The sequence below is a fragment of the Ixodes scapularis genome, unplaced genomic scaffold (genome assembly GCF_016920785.2).
Source record: "Ixodes scapularis isolate PalLabHiFi unplaced genomic scaffold, ASM1692078v2 PGA_scaffold2__306_contigs__length_199485367, whole genome shotgun sequence".
Taxonomy (NCBI): Eukaryota; Metazoa; Arthropoda; class Arachnida; order Ixodida; family Ixodidae; genus Ixodes; species Ixodes scapularis.
The window spans coordinates 198,181,891-198,197,057 of NW_024609857.1; the positions used below are offsets into that span (position 1 = coordinate 198,181,891).

At 48.9% G+C, this 15,167-nt stretch overlaps 1 protein-coding gene across 1 annotated transcript in view; it reads right to left on the reverse strand.

Moving 5' to 3' along the window:
• Positions 1 to 1,151: 1,151 nt before the first annotated feature.
• Positions 1,152 to 15,167, reverse strand: part of LOC8039133 (serine-protein kinase ATM) — a 397,758-nt gene continuing 383,742 nt past the window's right edge. The window contains exons 58-60 of the mRNA XM_040208992.3: positions 14,440 to 14,554; positions 12,405 to 12,598; positions 1,152 to 5,553 (exon numbers count right to left, since the gene is read on the reverse strand). Of these exons, the coding sequence (XP_040064926.2) occupies positions 5,387 to 5,553; positions 12,405 to 12,598; positions 14,440 to 14,554 (476 nt within the window). The 3' untranslated portion in view covers positions 1,152 to 5,386. The remainder of the gene's footprint in view (positions 5,554 to 12,404; positions 12,599 to 14,439; positions 14,555 to 15,167) is intronic.

Consider the following 15,167-nt stretch of genomic DNA (forward strand, 5'->3'; position numbering starts at 1 on the left):
AACGCAGGTTGTAAGGGCATCTCTGCCTAACATAGTATACTCTTGCATAACAGTTTAATTTTAAAATTTTTACTGCAATGTAGATATACACATTCACAAAGTTTTCACTTATTTTCAAATACAGTCTGCACAGGTGCACCATCGTGTTTTGAATGTATGCTTTACTTCCGAGCACGCAATTACGATATTCATACTTTTTCAAAGTTTATCGCGGCTGGTTACCCCGTTGAGTGCGCTTCTTACCAAGCACCGGTGCGCTGCGGAGAAGCAACACCCGCGAAGCTCGCTTCCGCGAGGTTTGCTTCTCCTCAGCGCACCGGTGCTTGGTAAGGAGCGCACTCAACGGGGCCAACCCGCGGCAATCAACACTTCGAAAAACGCGAATAGTGCAGTTCTTCTCGAAGCGAATATCGAATAGTGTATTATTCGGAACTACTATTCGAAATTTCGAATATTTGCACAACCCTACATTTGAGCATTTGACCGCAGCGCCCTCTATAAACGTTGAGCCAATGCATGCAAAGTTTAACGCAATTCTATACGTATTTGACCGCAGCGCCCTCTCCTGTATAGACGTTGAGCGGCTACATGCAGCATTTCATCCATGACAGAAACCCCAGCTCTCGAGTTACAACCACATCTTTGGAGCCCCCTACTTGTCCCACAGTCGTGGCCGAGTGGTTAAGGCGATGGACTAGAAATCCATTGGGGTCTCCCTGCACAGGTTCGAATCCTGTCAACTGCGCAATTTTTTCGTTTTTTGTTTCATCTTTTTTTATTTATTTTTTTGCCCTACATATGCACGTGAGCTCACAAGCACGAGCACCAGCAAAATCGATGTGAGCACGGACTCCGGGCGGACAAGGCTAGACCCTAAGGAGCTTCGCCCCTAAAAAAATAAAGCAAATCGAAGCAAAATAAGGGGGCGGCCGGTTATCTCTGGGGGTAGGGCATCTCTTGAGATATTATGGTAAGATAACCGAGACAACCTGGAGCTGAATATTGCTGTGTCCATAGCCATTCCTCTGTTGAGCCTTAACAATCCTTATTTTTTCATAAGCCCAGATAAGCAGGAACGTGTTCAAACTCTGTGTTGTGAAGTATCTCGACTCGACGTATACTACTTGTTATTCAGTGGAGCAACAACGAAGTGTTGGTTCACATTTTATTTTAAAATAGCTAAGCCTATATTCTTTACAAAGCACATTTTCTGGAAGGTCCAACCAAAAACTTGAATAACAATTCCAAGTGTCGGATGAAGACGAACTGCTGGAATGCAAACGTTTTATTTGGCACATTATTTTGGGGCATGTTCTACAATTTCAGAAGATCACCACTACCCATAAAGTGATTGGCAATCTGGAGGATGGAACACCACACCCAGGACTCCAGTACCCGAATTTAGTAGACAAAAAACGCTCGTCGGGGTGCTCGATTTAATCCATGCACATTTCTCGTCGAACAGCTGCGCTTCTATTTGTGATCCACCTTGCCTGCTGTTCACCACATTAGTTCTATTAAAGGGTCTCAGCTTTTTGAATGAGAAATATTATTTTCCACAATGTGAAAAAGCTATTTAACACAATACATGCCACACTTTATGTTTAAAACATCGATTTTGCCCATTCAGGACTAGTAGCTATGAGCACCATACATTTGCAGATCTCAGAGTAGGGCAGGTTTAACAAACTGCCATCTTTTAAGCTTTAGTAGCCACAGTGAGCAAACACAAAAGAAAAGTTTGTGTGGTACCACACCTGGTTCCCAATGCGGAGCAAAGCACGTCAGCCTTCCGAGACGTCCATTCTTTAGACTAGGCACAGCATCGGCACACTCTGGTCCCCTCTCGTACAGCCAGACCGGCAGCATGAAAAATTTGTGTCAGTGCTACCTGCAGCATTTTATTTGATACGTCTCCTTAACAGAACAATTCCCGTAAAAGCCCCGTCACACAACAGACTCTACACGAGGAAATTGTGTGTCGCATCGCGGCAACAACAGCCGAGCAACATGTTGCTGCCGCCCGGCAACAGTGTTGGCCGATTTGTTGTCCCATCAGCCTGTCACGCCGCGTTGACGGCGGGGAGACTCCGCCACCTTGATTGTTTACCTTCGTTCGTGTGTGGCGCGGCATTGCTGGAAATGTGACTCTACAAAGTGCTAGTGCGTTCGAAGGACTAGAAATTACCACGCAGGGGTGGAACTCGTGAACTGCGCTTGGGAGCAGCCACGGGAGCAGCTGAAACAGCTGTTTAGGAGCAGGTTGGGAGCAGCTAAAACTGCGTTCTGGAGCAGGCTAGGAGCAGCTCAGTTCAGTTTTCATTGCACTTCAGCTTGTGCCTTAGACAAGCACGGGAGCAATTTCAATTGTGCTAAGCAGCATGGATGAACATGAGTGGTTAGGGACCTAGGTAGATGGGATAACAGTGTAACAGATGCGAAAACTTGAAACTTTGTGAGCCTTAATGAGAACCAAAAAGCAAGTACCATATGTTTCTGAAGATAGCGTCCTTGATATTTCCGAGTGGCTTTCAGCTGCTCAAAATGCAAACCAGCACTGCTTATCGCACAACCCACACGTGCTCAACATAGTAATTATATCTGCGAACCACGTGGCGTGCGTAAGCGACGGGCGTGCAGTAGCGCGGAGGAACAGGGAAACAAATTTCGAGTTGTGCAACTCAATATCGAAGCAGCAGACTATGATTAACGGAGTTATCGTATCTGAAGCGCTCGCGTGAGGGCTGCTGGCCAGCAAGGTTTCGGATCAGACCGCGTGCAGCTCTATCAAATCAAAATTTATCTTGAGAGAATGCGGTTCCAACAACGATGAAGGCTAACGTTTGGATCCCGGGCCACAGAGCTTCAGGCAATCTGACGCTGAACGACTCGACCTCACCTAGGCCGACCGCTTATGGTTGAAGAATAACAATCCAGTCGCAGGTCGTGTGGCGCTTAGAATCCGAGTTCTTTCACGCGCTTCCAACTCGGGATACACAGGGAGAATAAACAGGACAAAGGATTACAAGGCCGACCAAGCTAAACGTGCTCATTGTTGCCAATCGAGTCGATAAAAACCGAAACCAGGACAAAAAATAAAATTTTTTGGGGGCACGTTTTGCGATTTAGCGCATACTGGCGCATTGGTTGTGGTATTAGTTGTGGCGCAGTTTCTGCAACATGGCGCAGAATGGCGCAGATATATGCGTCTGGCGCAAAATGGCGCAAATGGCGCAGCCGTTCCACCCCTGCCACGGGACAACATCAACCAGTGACTGCGATTAGAAAACTTAACACGAGGAGTATTTTCCACCCTTTATTTCATCAAGTTGTTCTTCATTCCCTGACAAAGCAAATAGCCCTAACTGAGGAAAGTGAGACAGATGTTCCGCCTCATCATTCGTTGAGCTGATTTCATAGACTGCACAGATTGACTCTTTTGCGGGTAAGTAGATGCGCAGGTATTTTTTAAAGTGCAGGAGTGGGCTATCTTTCGGTGTTTAAAAAATATAGCAAATCAAGCCAGATATAGGCGGGGGCTATATTTCGGGAGTGCGGCATCTCTCGGGAGTTTACGGTAATCTTTTTGTAATGCAACGAAACTTGAGGTAAAAACAAATAAATATGCGGCTGCATAACGACGGCGCTTTTGCTGCCGCCGATGGATTTTGTCTGCGTGTCGTCTACTTTCTTTCGCTGGCTGGCTACAGCTTCCGACGCCATCCGATACGTGAACCAAACGTGCCCTGCCACTCGACTCGGTCGTCTGCGTCGCCGTTGACCCTGGCAAGTTTTTTGGCCCCATTTTTTACAGAAAGGGAGCTTCGCTTTGTAATTTTACATGAAAAAACTGACCAATGAAGTACACCTCGGATGAAAAGTTTAGAGTGCTGCATGTAGGCGCCGATTTTTACGGCCCATTTTAGATTGGACCTGGTTATTTCAGTTACTCTATACGTTCGGGATTTACGCCACCGCATGAAGTGTTTCTGTCCGATTCTTTCTTTCAAGCAATTCCTATTTCCACTGTAAAATTGACTTAGCACCGGCAGTACCCCAAAGCGTCTCTTGTAGCGTGGTGTTGAGCTGAACTAACAGTGCTTAAAAACTGTGAAACCGACACTGTCAGCCTATATAACTATCGGTGTAATAAATATGATTAAACTCTGCCTATTTGCCTACCGCCTGCTATGCGATTGCTTCATTTCCCAAAACGTCTTGGGTATTCTTGAAACAAATCAGGTGTCTGGCAGCGGCTGTTCCAAGTAATCAACAATCATGATTAGAGTAGTCGTTTTAATGCTTTGATTTTTTAATCTTTGCTTTCCTGGATTACTTTTATGATACTTTATCAGCGGGTGAGTAGACATGCCATTTTATTTCACTAGCAGTAATGTGAGCTGGTCCCAAGGCAGTTCTGATTTCAACACCAGTCTGAACGTTCAACAATCACTTTCCGCAATTACGCAGTAAAAACATTCATCAAATTATTTTAGCTGCATGCCAGCCCTAATTATTGTTAAATATTGTTTTCCAAGCCTTTATTTGAGTAAGACGTTATTGACAAGGAACTAGCTCTGCCATCCAAGCTATCTGCGTTGTCGTGTTGCCAGCCCGAAATTCGCTCAGCCAGCGATCGGGACAACACAGGTTGTCCAACACAAGTTGCTGCTGTTTCTGTTGCCAAAAGCCGTCCTACAGAGGGAACATTTTTGCTGTCATTCGTGCTGTGCCACTGTTGCCGCGATGTGACAGGTTTGTCGGACAACACGGAAAGCGAGTTGCCCGCCTGTTGGACAACATGTTGTGTTGCCATCGTGTTGCCTCAGTGTGACAGGGCCTTAAAGCACGCATACTATGCAACTTCTTTGACGTAACGCTGTCATGTGCAGTCAGACACGCCAGAAGTTGAAATGTGCAGGCAATGGAAATATCTGAACAAATCCCCAGAAAGCTACACGAGGCACAAAAGGATCGAGCGACACATCCGGTAAACAGCCGGCTTGTCCGACACTTTGTCACGTAACAAAAACAGGAACCAGAGGGACGCTGCCACACTGGGGAGTTTCAGCAGGTCTATCCGATACTTCGAGAAAAAAAAAACGCCCGATAACGAAACGATGCACGTGCAAAAATGCCGCAAAAGTATGCACTATTATCGAAGTTATCGGAACAGACTACCAAAGATCTCCACTACCACTTGTCGCACTACCTTCCGGAGCCTCTGGAGCTTGCTGAGCGAAACCGACAAATCATACAAGAAAGGTTCACGGAGCTTGCCAAGCAAAACCAACAAAATTTAACGTCGACATTTGAGGACAAGATGCAAGGCACAGTGGGTCCTGAACACAGGGTCGAGTGGTTGGAGCCCCTGGGAAGAGGCCGCTCAGACGTAGGGTTGCCACCCCGGGAAGAGGCAGCTCAGGTTCTGGGGGTCCCTGGCCTGCTGGATGAGCAGGTTGACTTGGCCGGCCACACTGAGCGGGGCACCCTCCTCCAGGCCTTGCAGCTTCTGCTCCAGTCGCAGTAGCACGCGTTGGGCCAGACGGTTCTCTGCGAGGCAGACAGTCAGCCGTGAGGACGGGAGACCTCACAGCATCCTACTAACGTTCCTAGGACATCCACAAATCGTCGGGACATTCAAAGAGAGTCCGCGGAACCGTGCATGCTACGAGGGTAAGTGCGCTTCAACGTGCATATGCCGTAGTGATGCATACAGGAGAGCACGTTCCCATTGCCTGCCATAATATGTACAACAGTCGACTCAATAATTTAGTTTCTTTATTTAAATTTCAGGTTAGTTCGAAGCGGGCGTGTGGTCCTGGCCATCACGCGCACGCGTCTAGTGAAAATATGTGTGGCAATTGAAAGTTTAACTTCTTGGAAAGGTTAATTATAGCTAAACACTTGCTTTCCACGTAAGGCACATAAAAATATTAGGCGCTGAAGATAATCGGCCATCTGCATTAACTCCTTATTTTGAACTGCTTGTTCATGTTCTGCCCAAAGATGTGCATGGCAAAAAAGCCGAAGAAGGCTCCTAATCTCCCAGCACCGCTGGTCCTTCCACACAATAAAATCCATCTGCTATGATCAGCGTAACCTAGGCAATGAAGCAACGTTCTCTATAGGCAAATGTCAAATGTGGTGCCCGAAGCCAGGAGCAGCACAAGCAATCTTCCGAATGCCGTCGGCTAAAGTGAATGCGGTAACGCTTGCCAAAGTCTGACGTGCCGTTGTAGAGGTCAACGGTGAGAGCGGTAAGTGGGCGCCTAACAAACCCTTCGCGGTTCTGACGAGGCTTGGTGCACGCTAGGGCCTAAGATTATAATAAAGCTTCCCCGAGCGCAACGGAGTGAAGCGAGAGGTGACTATGCGTACCGCGGTCTGTTTGGAAGCCTAACTTCGAGCCCAAGCAAGCATTACTGCATCCGTTGCAGACGGCATTCGGAAGATGGCGTGACTGTAGCTGGTTTCAGATGCTGCGTTCGTGCAAGCGCCTATCGACATGCTGCGACAGAAGCAGAGACTTCGTCAATCGGACGGAGACAGTGGTATGGCGAGATCACGCACGCACTGGTGCTTCTCCATCGTGCTTTTTAACAGGCAGAATGTGAACCAAAAGTTTGAAATAACGATTCCACGCCAAATATGTTGACGAGCCTTACATAAAAAGCACATTTCTGGCCCTCGACAGCGTTGTATGCAAAATCGCGATGCCTTTTTCACAGTTGAGGCTTCATTGCAGTACTCCAGTGCGCGATGAGAAGCACACTCAACGAAACTAAATAAATAACCTGCCAGAACAGACCACGAAACATTCGGGCAGCAGCGTAGACTTTCCATTTTCCCGGGGGGGGGGGGGGGGGGGGGGGCATGATCTTTACCGAGACGCTGCCCCCCTGGATCCCACCAGGGGAGGCACGAGCCCCGATGCCCCTCCGAAGTCTACGCCTATACATTCGGGTACAGTCAGTGTTCGATGCAGAGGTAAAACCAAATACCCTAGTATGCTATATAAGGCAATAATCAAAAGTTCTCAAAATTCACACGAGTCTACAGCAGTGATCTGGCCATATAGCGGGGCTTCCGATATCACATTTTCTGTATTAAAGCCAATCCTTATAATGGCTAGATGAATTCGTACAGTTTCCAAAAGGATATAGTTGAGATATTTAGTGATCCGTTTTTGAATGTTTGTCAGCAATTCAAAAAGTGTGTGCACGAAACACACCTCATTACCAACATACATTGTACCTTGATAATAAGTTGAGAATGACCTCTTTGCCAATCGGCTCTTTTTTATCTCGGCAGCGTGTGGTTGGTTGAGGAGTCAAGCAGACGCTGCCTCGATAACGAAGTGCCATTCACACTTCTCGACATTATTTAGGGCACCCTCTTAAAGGGACCATGAAGGCAGTTTCGAAGTTTTATTCGACGATTGAAATGGATGTCAGGGCACGTCTCAGATACTGTTGACCAAGTTCTAGCCCGAACAGAAGTTAAACAGGCGCGGTAATAATAGCGCCGGGAACGATGCCCGAGACCCCACCGAGGCGGCGGCAGAAAGGTGAACTAAAGTGCGCCGAAGCGTGACGACAACGGGCTCCTCGTCTGGCGATTGGTTCAAATGATAGACGCGCTCTTGGTTTCGATTTCGGTGGTGAGATGTGATGAAAAAATTTTATTTGAACGTTGGATAATCTTTTGAAGTTGTAGTTGGGAATTAATAGGTTTCATACCGTGTATAAAAGCATAATCTGAAGCGATCCCTCCGTTTGTCACTGGTTGAACGCATCCCGCACTGCTACCCCGGGCGCGTAACAAGCATCGAGCAACCATGGACAAAAAAAAGAAAAAGGTAATAGCGCCGGGGGCGGCGGACTTTTGGTTTTGGTTTCGTGCGTCGTCTCGTGTTCGCCTTGCGAACTGGTGTCTCACCAATCATGCCGCGTTTATGTGCAGTAGAAGGTTGCGCGAAAGGTCGGCTAAAGACGTGTGGTCGATCGGGCGACGTTAGTTTGCATAAACTGCCGACCGATGCAGCAATGCGCAGCACTTGGTTGCGCGCCGTCGTCTTGCGCAGAGCTGTGGACAACGGTATCAGGATTTGTTCGTTGCATTTCCGACCAGAAGACTTTGAGCAGCACCTTCACGTCAGCCGGAGTCTGGGTAAAAACATAAAGTTCCCGCGTCTGAGGAAAGACGCTATTCCCTCACTTTCCTTGCACAAGGAGCCCACACTGCAGCGGCAACGAAGCACAATAAGCTCTATATACTGTAAACGATTTAAGTTTCGCGAGGTTGCTGAACGGGAGCTTAAACTTGTTTGCGAGCGTGGCGTTGTCGTCCATTTCTTCCAGGTTTTCTTCACAGACCGCCGTGCACTAGAGCGAACCATGGGAACCACACTGAGTGTGCACTAAATCCTACCGATGCCGACAGTGCTCCCTGACGTCACTTCTCTTTCCAGAGGTGAAAAAGGGAAGAAATCTGAATGTTTGTTTCGGTTTCGCGAATTTATTTGCAGGTACAGAAATAAGAGTCACAAAGTTCTAGAAAAAATTGTGTGGCATGCCAGGACCTGAATGCTTCCAAAAACACCTTCTTTCTTTAAAAAAATTAAACTGCCTTCATGGTCCTTTTAAATAATCAGGTGCGCTTCTATGCCTGCACCTTTTGAACAGCTGCCAAACATTCAAAAACTCGCGGATAAATATCTCAAAGACCATCGCCTTTTTGCAAATCGTATGAACTAATCTAGCCATTATAGCGATCGGCTTTAAAAGTGCAATTGGAACACAACTCATAAAACCAATTCTTAAAAAGGTCATTATGCAATTTTAGTCGCGGATCATCTTGTCTCGCTGCCCTTCGTAGTTGCAGTCTTTCGCCTTCGCCTTGAGATCTGTGAGGAACGCATAGAAGGCTTTACTTGGCTCTTGCTTCCTGCATCGCAGTAGGTATCGAGCGTATACTTTGTTTCTTCTGGGTGCAAAGTAGTTGTCGAACTCCTCCGCTACAACGCTGAGCACTTTTCCCGGTTCTGAAACGGTCACTGTCGGCTCGCCAAAGTCCAACGTGCTGTACACGTTGATGACGCCTGATCCGCGACCAAGTCATTTTGGGGATCAACAATGAAGCAGTGCGCATGAAACTGTTGAAACTGGAGGACACAACGCCAGATACTGTCGCAAAGGTATGCCTCGTACACAAAACGTCGGCGAATCAGCTCATGGCGTTCGGGCAGGATCCCACTCGTGACACCATGTTTTGTGTACCTTTTTATAGGAGACCTACGAGGCAGCATGTGCACTGGACCACCATGTTGTATTGTCTGACGATGATGATAGTGTTCAGAAATCAAAGTCAAAACAAAATCATAACATATTGTAACAGTAGCATCGGCGCAACTGGACCTAAAGGGGCCCTGCAACCCTATTTAAGCATCAATGTTTTTACAGCGAAGCTGTTTATGGCTAGGGTTTCGTGGATTGTTCGTGTGCATGACCAAAAACTCTACGCTCGCACCACTGCACACCTTCCCCGTATAAAAGATTCAAAGTAAATAACAAAAATAATGCATCGACGAAAGCGCGTGTAAGATGCCATTTGTTTTAGGCTTTTGCTTTAGAACAATTACTGCTGCAGACGCCAGCACGTAAGTCACCATTTCCTGCAGGCTCCTTGATGCTTTGGTAATTTACGAGAAGGTCTATTCGGTAGATTAGTTATCAATAGGCACCATTTTCAAACTCAGTAGACTCTCAGGTAGAAAAAAGGTTTCTCAAAGATTTGCCGCTGTGTGACTCGCGTCGGCCATGTCTACGCTTGCACCGCCCTCTCTTTCTCGTCGTCCCAAGCACTTCCGTGCCTAGTTTCCTTTCCTTCCACTCTTCCGGGGTGGCAGTCCCGTCGTGCGTGTCTAGTTTCCTCCTCGGGCAGGGTCTATGTCGTGTGCTAAACAGTTTCGCTGGTCATCCACCTTCACAGAGCGGAATATGGCTCATGATTTTTGCTGTTTCCACATCTCTAGTGGTTCAGGCAACCCAGTGGGCGCGGACAGAGTCACTAGGTATTCGTGCGTCATATTTTAACGGTACAACACGTACAAACCTCCTCCTCCTACGGGGACGCCCTGTGGTGCCGAACGCGTGCGGCATGTGACGAATTCGTGACGTCGCTGGTACCTGCCAGTTCTTGCCTTACGACTCGTCAGAGCAGCTAAAAGCTTTTTTTTAGTCCAAACACAAAATATAAGTGGCGCGAACCGTTTAAATTATTTATGAAAGTAGTTTTTGTTCAGCATTTTCAATGAGAAAAGAAACAAGTGCAGTTCAGAAAGTACAGAAACAAGAAACAATGCGTAATGACCCGTCGACATACTTGCCAACAAGCCGACGAAAAGGTGACACAGGCCGCCCCAGGCGCTCCTGCGGATCCTAGCAGACGGTGTATGACACCGGTGGCACCATTTGTAAAAAGAGAAAGTATTATAATTGTCTCCCGTGGTCTCGTGCCACAGGAGACCGGCCTTGAACTGCAGCGTCGTCGAGTCGGGGCCGAGAGGCTTAGCCAGCACGCTCCGGGCGCTCACAAGAGGTGTCCTTGTATGGTACTACTCTATGTTCCGCACTTCGAGGATTTGGATTTCCGACTCTGACACAGCCAGTAAACTTATGCCGGCAAGCACGGTGGAGAGCTGAAGCAAGCAATGAGTCGTTGACGAGCATGTGGCCGATGGGGAAGCTACCATCAACGTAAGCCGCAACCGATTGGCCAGTCATTTCGCTTCTACCATTGGCCACCCAAGCCAGGACCAGAGACGTCACAAAGGAAATTATTTTTTGCTCGTTTTCGTTATTTTAAATTGCCTTTAAAGGGCAACTCCGGTCCATACTTCCGATTTTGGGACTATGACTGGTTTTAGCGCAGCCAGCGTCCATAAATTGCAAGGTGTAATTTTTTTCTGGTTATTGTGTGTAGTTTTAAAGATATCGATGCCTCAAAGTTTTGTTTGGGGCGTGACCAACAAAACTGAAACTAGCCGCTCGGGGCCTTGGCAACACTGGAAGTCAGCCGCTATGTGACCGTGACGTCAGGATCGTTCTCATTCAACGAGTACGCAGGCCAAGCGGCACCTACCTGTTGGGCTAGCCATCTAAAGATAGGAGGTAAACTGATTTTGTCATAATACTGTATACATGGTAGTTATCCAGCATATGTAGCAAGAGTTAGTGTGTATACCCAAAAGCTAGCTACTGGAAAACCCGTAAACACGTACGGTGCTGCACTTGGCGGCCGCTGCCGCACGTTCGCTATGCCATACTCGTCGCTTGTATACCCAAAACCTAGCAACTGGAAAACGAGTGAACTCGTTCGCTGCCGTATACTCGGCGGCTATCGCCGTATGTGCGGTCATCCGTGTTCGTCGCTAGGCCTAAATTGTCATCGGGGCTCCTTGGATGGAGCGGCACTGCTCTACACCGCGCTGCCAGTGAGTGACGTACAGTACTGAAGGCCCTCTCGTTTTCGCACTGCGGGTCAGTCCCAGACACGAAGCTTTGAGGCTCCTCGGCGCGGGCCGTGGCGCCCGAACACACGTGTGCTGGGCTGTACCCGTCTGTTTTTCTGTTCTTTTTTTCTCGAGCGCGTAAAAGCCAAAGTTTAAAGTCCACTCGTCGAACAGCGTTCACCCACACCTTCTCCAATTTCCGGTCCGTTGGAAACTTGTGAAAAAGCACCTCCGTGTTGCGCAGCGGGTTGTTTGAGCAGCCCACAGCGCTACAAGTTGCACTCGGCATCTTTCGAGGAACAGCTCGGCAGTCTTGGGCGCACTGAGTTGCTCGCTAAAAAGAGTCTTGGAGTCCTCAGAAGCAAATAAACAAAAGGCTATACTGAAGCTACACGGGCTAGAGATAAAAGCAACGGCTAAACACGCCAATCACAAGCCAAAGTAGCGGTGGTAGCGGCTCAAAGAAGCGCACTCCGCACAAAGCCCGGACCGGAGGAAAGAAAGAGAACGATCCTGACGTCATGGCCCAACGTTGCTTTAACGATCGACAACCCACTGGCCGCCCGCTAAGGAGCAGCGGCTCGCGGCGAGTCGCGTTGTTATCATCGGCACTAGTTGAGAATGCGGCGTCCCCCGGACGTAATATTTTGGTTGGGGTCGTATGTTGTGTCACTACAGCGATACCAGTAATTTATTTCATTTTGAGTTTTGGCCGGAGTTGCCCTTTAACTTTTAAAATAAAGTGAACTAGAAAAGGAAAGTTTCACTAAGTGGCTACATTCAGTGTGCTCAGGTTCGATGCAAATTAAGAACCAGTCAAAAAGTCGTTGCAGGGCCCCCTTAAGGTTTGACGAAGCGTGGTGCAGAGAGCGTCCCAAGCGCCACCCACTCTGTTCGTGCTGCGGCTGCAGGTCCGGGGCGTCCGAGGGCCTCCGCCTGGCGCCGGCGTCGTCCGGCTGGAGTGCCGCCGCCCTCTCGGGGCTCAGGGTCCAGACCGAGAGGGGGTCATGCAGCAACACCTCCACCACCGTCACCAGGGACTCTGCCGAGGCACGCATCACCTCCATCGTGCGCTCACAGCACCTGCACGGGATCACCCATCGCTAGCCACTTCAGAGTCACCACACTTCAATCACCCTGCTGGCATTGTTGCCGGTTATCCCAAGCTTAATTCGGAATTGCGGGAAAATGCATACTCCAGGAATGTTCAAAATGATCCGCGACAAGGCAAAACAATGGCACACAAGGTTAACTAAAGCTTAGGAAGTCACATTTTCTAATCTTAGCACCACCAATTGGAAGACGGTGGCGTTTCGATGTGACTCCTTTACTCCGTTCGCCCCTAAGCAGAGACTGCGGTCGTTGCCCCACCTTCTTTTCGTCGCCTGACCCAGCTCTTCGCGCAAGGATGTGGGCGAGAGTGTGATTGTGTGGCGAAGGATCGACGTACGACCGGTCCAACGTGCTCGTAGCTTCCGCCGCAGTCTCAACTTGGGGGTGGACGGAGCGTAGCAGAAGCCTTTCCCAAAGACATTGAGCGTAGCAGCTGCACTTAGTTTATAAATCAATATTCGCTTCCCCGAGCACGGCGCCATACGAAACGTTTAGGGCCACAATCGGCACTATCCGTTTTCAACCAAGACTTAGAAATTGAGAACACGTCCCTTCCGTACACCAGTGAAAACAGCCGCGATCATGTCACAATCATATTCGCACCAAGATGTCAACTCGATCCATGCCAACGAGCGAAGAGTAACCTGATAATAAAGAGAAAAAGATACTTCTTGCATACATTTTATCGTTTAGTGCCACTGGTGAATGCCATTCCATAATGTTTTCTGGACTGCCAAACAAGCAATTGCTTTGTAGAGGTAGTATACATTCCAGCACGAATAAACAAAAAACACGTCAACGTATTACCGTTGTTGGACACAAACAAATTCGAGCTCCGAGCAAATCCCGCGGCCCGAATGGCACGAGAACACATACAGAACAACGCGGGACATAGATACGTTTTCAAATGTCAAGCTGTCGAACTTTCACCCTGGATCGAGGTCGAGAAATGCAGAGGCGGGAAGGCACGGACGACATGCAGCGGGTGCGGGCGGCGCTTCGTTACGCGACGTAACATTTTTTTGCTGTCGTCGATGTAGCCGCGGAGGCAAATTGGCGCACCCCTTTTGGGTGTCGCACGCTTCCACACCCGCTCTGCACTAGGCAACAAAATGGCGGGACCTGCGAGACGATCGGGAGCGTCGACACTCCAAGTTTGGTGGCTCTAGTCACGGCTAATGCATGCAGAGTTGGCACACCGAGTACAGCGGCTGCAGGAGGTGCGGGTTAATAGAACGCAGCTATTGCGACGTTAAGGAACGCCCTCACGTGACTTCATGATGTCGCTCTACACCGTGATGTGTCGTCATGTGGCACAACAACCCTACATGAAACATGCTGATGTCGGCACTTTCTACCGCTGTTGCCGTAGAAAGTGCAGACATTGGCGTTTCTCTTTAACCGTAAACAGATACTTAGGTGCATTTGAGGTACCCAGACCCCGACGAGCGTACGGTGTCTGAAATGCGTGGACAGGCGTGTTTACTGCTTCTTCAATTGAGGTCACTCGATTCCCGCCGTCCGAAGCCACCGCCGCTAATTCTAGTCGCCAGCTGCGACCTTGGCGGTGGCACGGTCGAGGAGACGGAAGTTGCTTTGGAGCCGGCCCACTGACAGACACCGGTCGTGGGTAAAGATGGCGGAACGACAGCGACTCTTGCATAAACTCGCCTTCTTTACCGGTGCTTCCGCGAGCGATCGCTAGCGCCGCAACGAGAAACCGTGCTGCCGGCTCCTGCAACGTGAAGCGTGGGAGCCGTGGCGCAGTTACGCGCTTTCGACCGCCCGGGACGGGCGGCGCGGCAGCCCACCTGCGGAAGGTGCCCTCCACGCCGCAGATGCCCATGCCGTCCACCACGTCCCTCGTGAGCCGGAAGGGCACCGTCTCCGGGGTGTTGAGGGTGCGGCCCTGCTCGAAGGCCACCCCTGGGTGCACGTGGAAAGAGGGAAAGGGTGAAACACCCGTTTGGAGGAGACCCAGCTATACCGCAGCAAACAAGTTTAGGTATAAAGAATTTCTTTCCTAGAATACGCAATAGCGTTCGAAAGACTAAAAGCGGAAGTAAATGGACGCCGCTGTCCTTCTTTTCGTCCTTGTCTTCGAGCGCATCTATTCTTAAATTTGGCACCAACTCGCCCAACAATCGGCACTGTTCGTACAATTTCTTTCTGCACTCCCAATAGCCTTAAGAAAAGAGACTCGCAGAAACAAGACAATATCTTCACGATCCCATTATCAACCCCTCCGGATGTCTGGGAATGAGTGCGACAAAATGGTTAGCAAACCAATTATCCAAAATTTGCTAATTCACTTTTTAAATATTCGCCTTAACTCACACGCTTTGATGGAAGATTTACTGCCCTTCGTTGAAATCGGCCATAGCAGTCGACTTTGCAAAAAGGCCTCGGTTCCCCGCCACTCAGAGGAGAACGGGAATGTGGGCGAGCAATACAATTTAAAAGCCGACCTAAATTCAATTTTCGACACTAGCAACATGCTTCTCGTTGGCTCCGGCGTTTGCGTCGGAGCGCCGCAGCT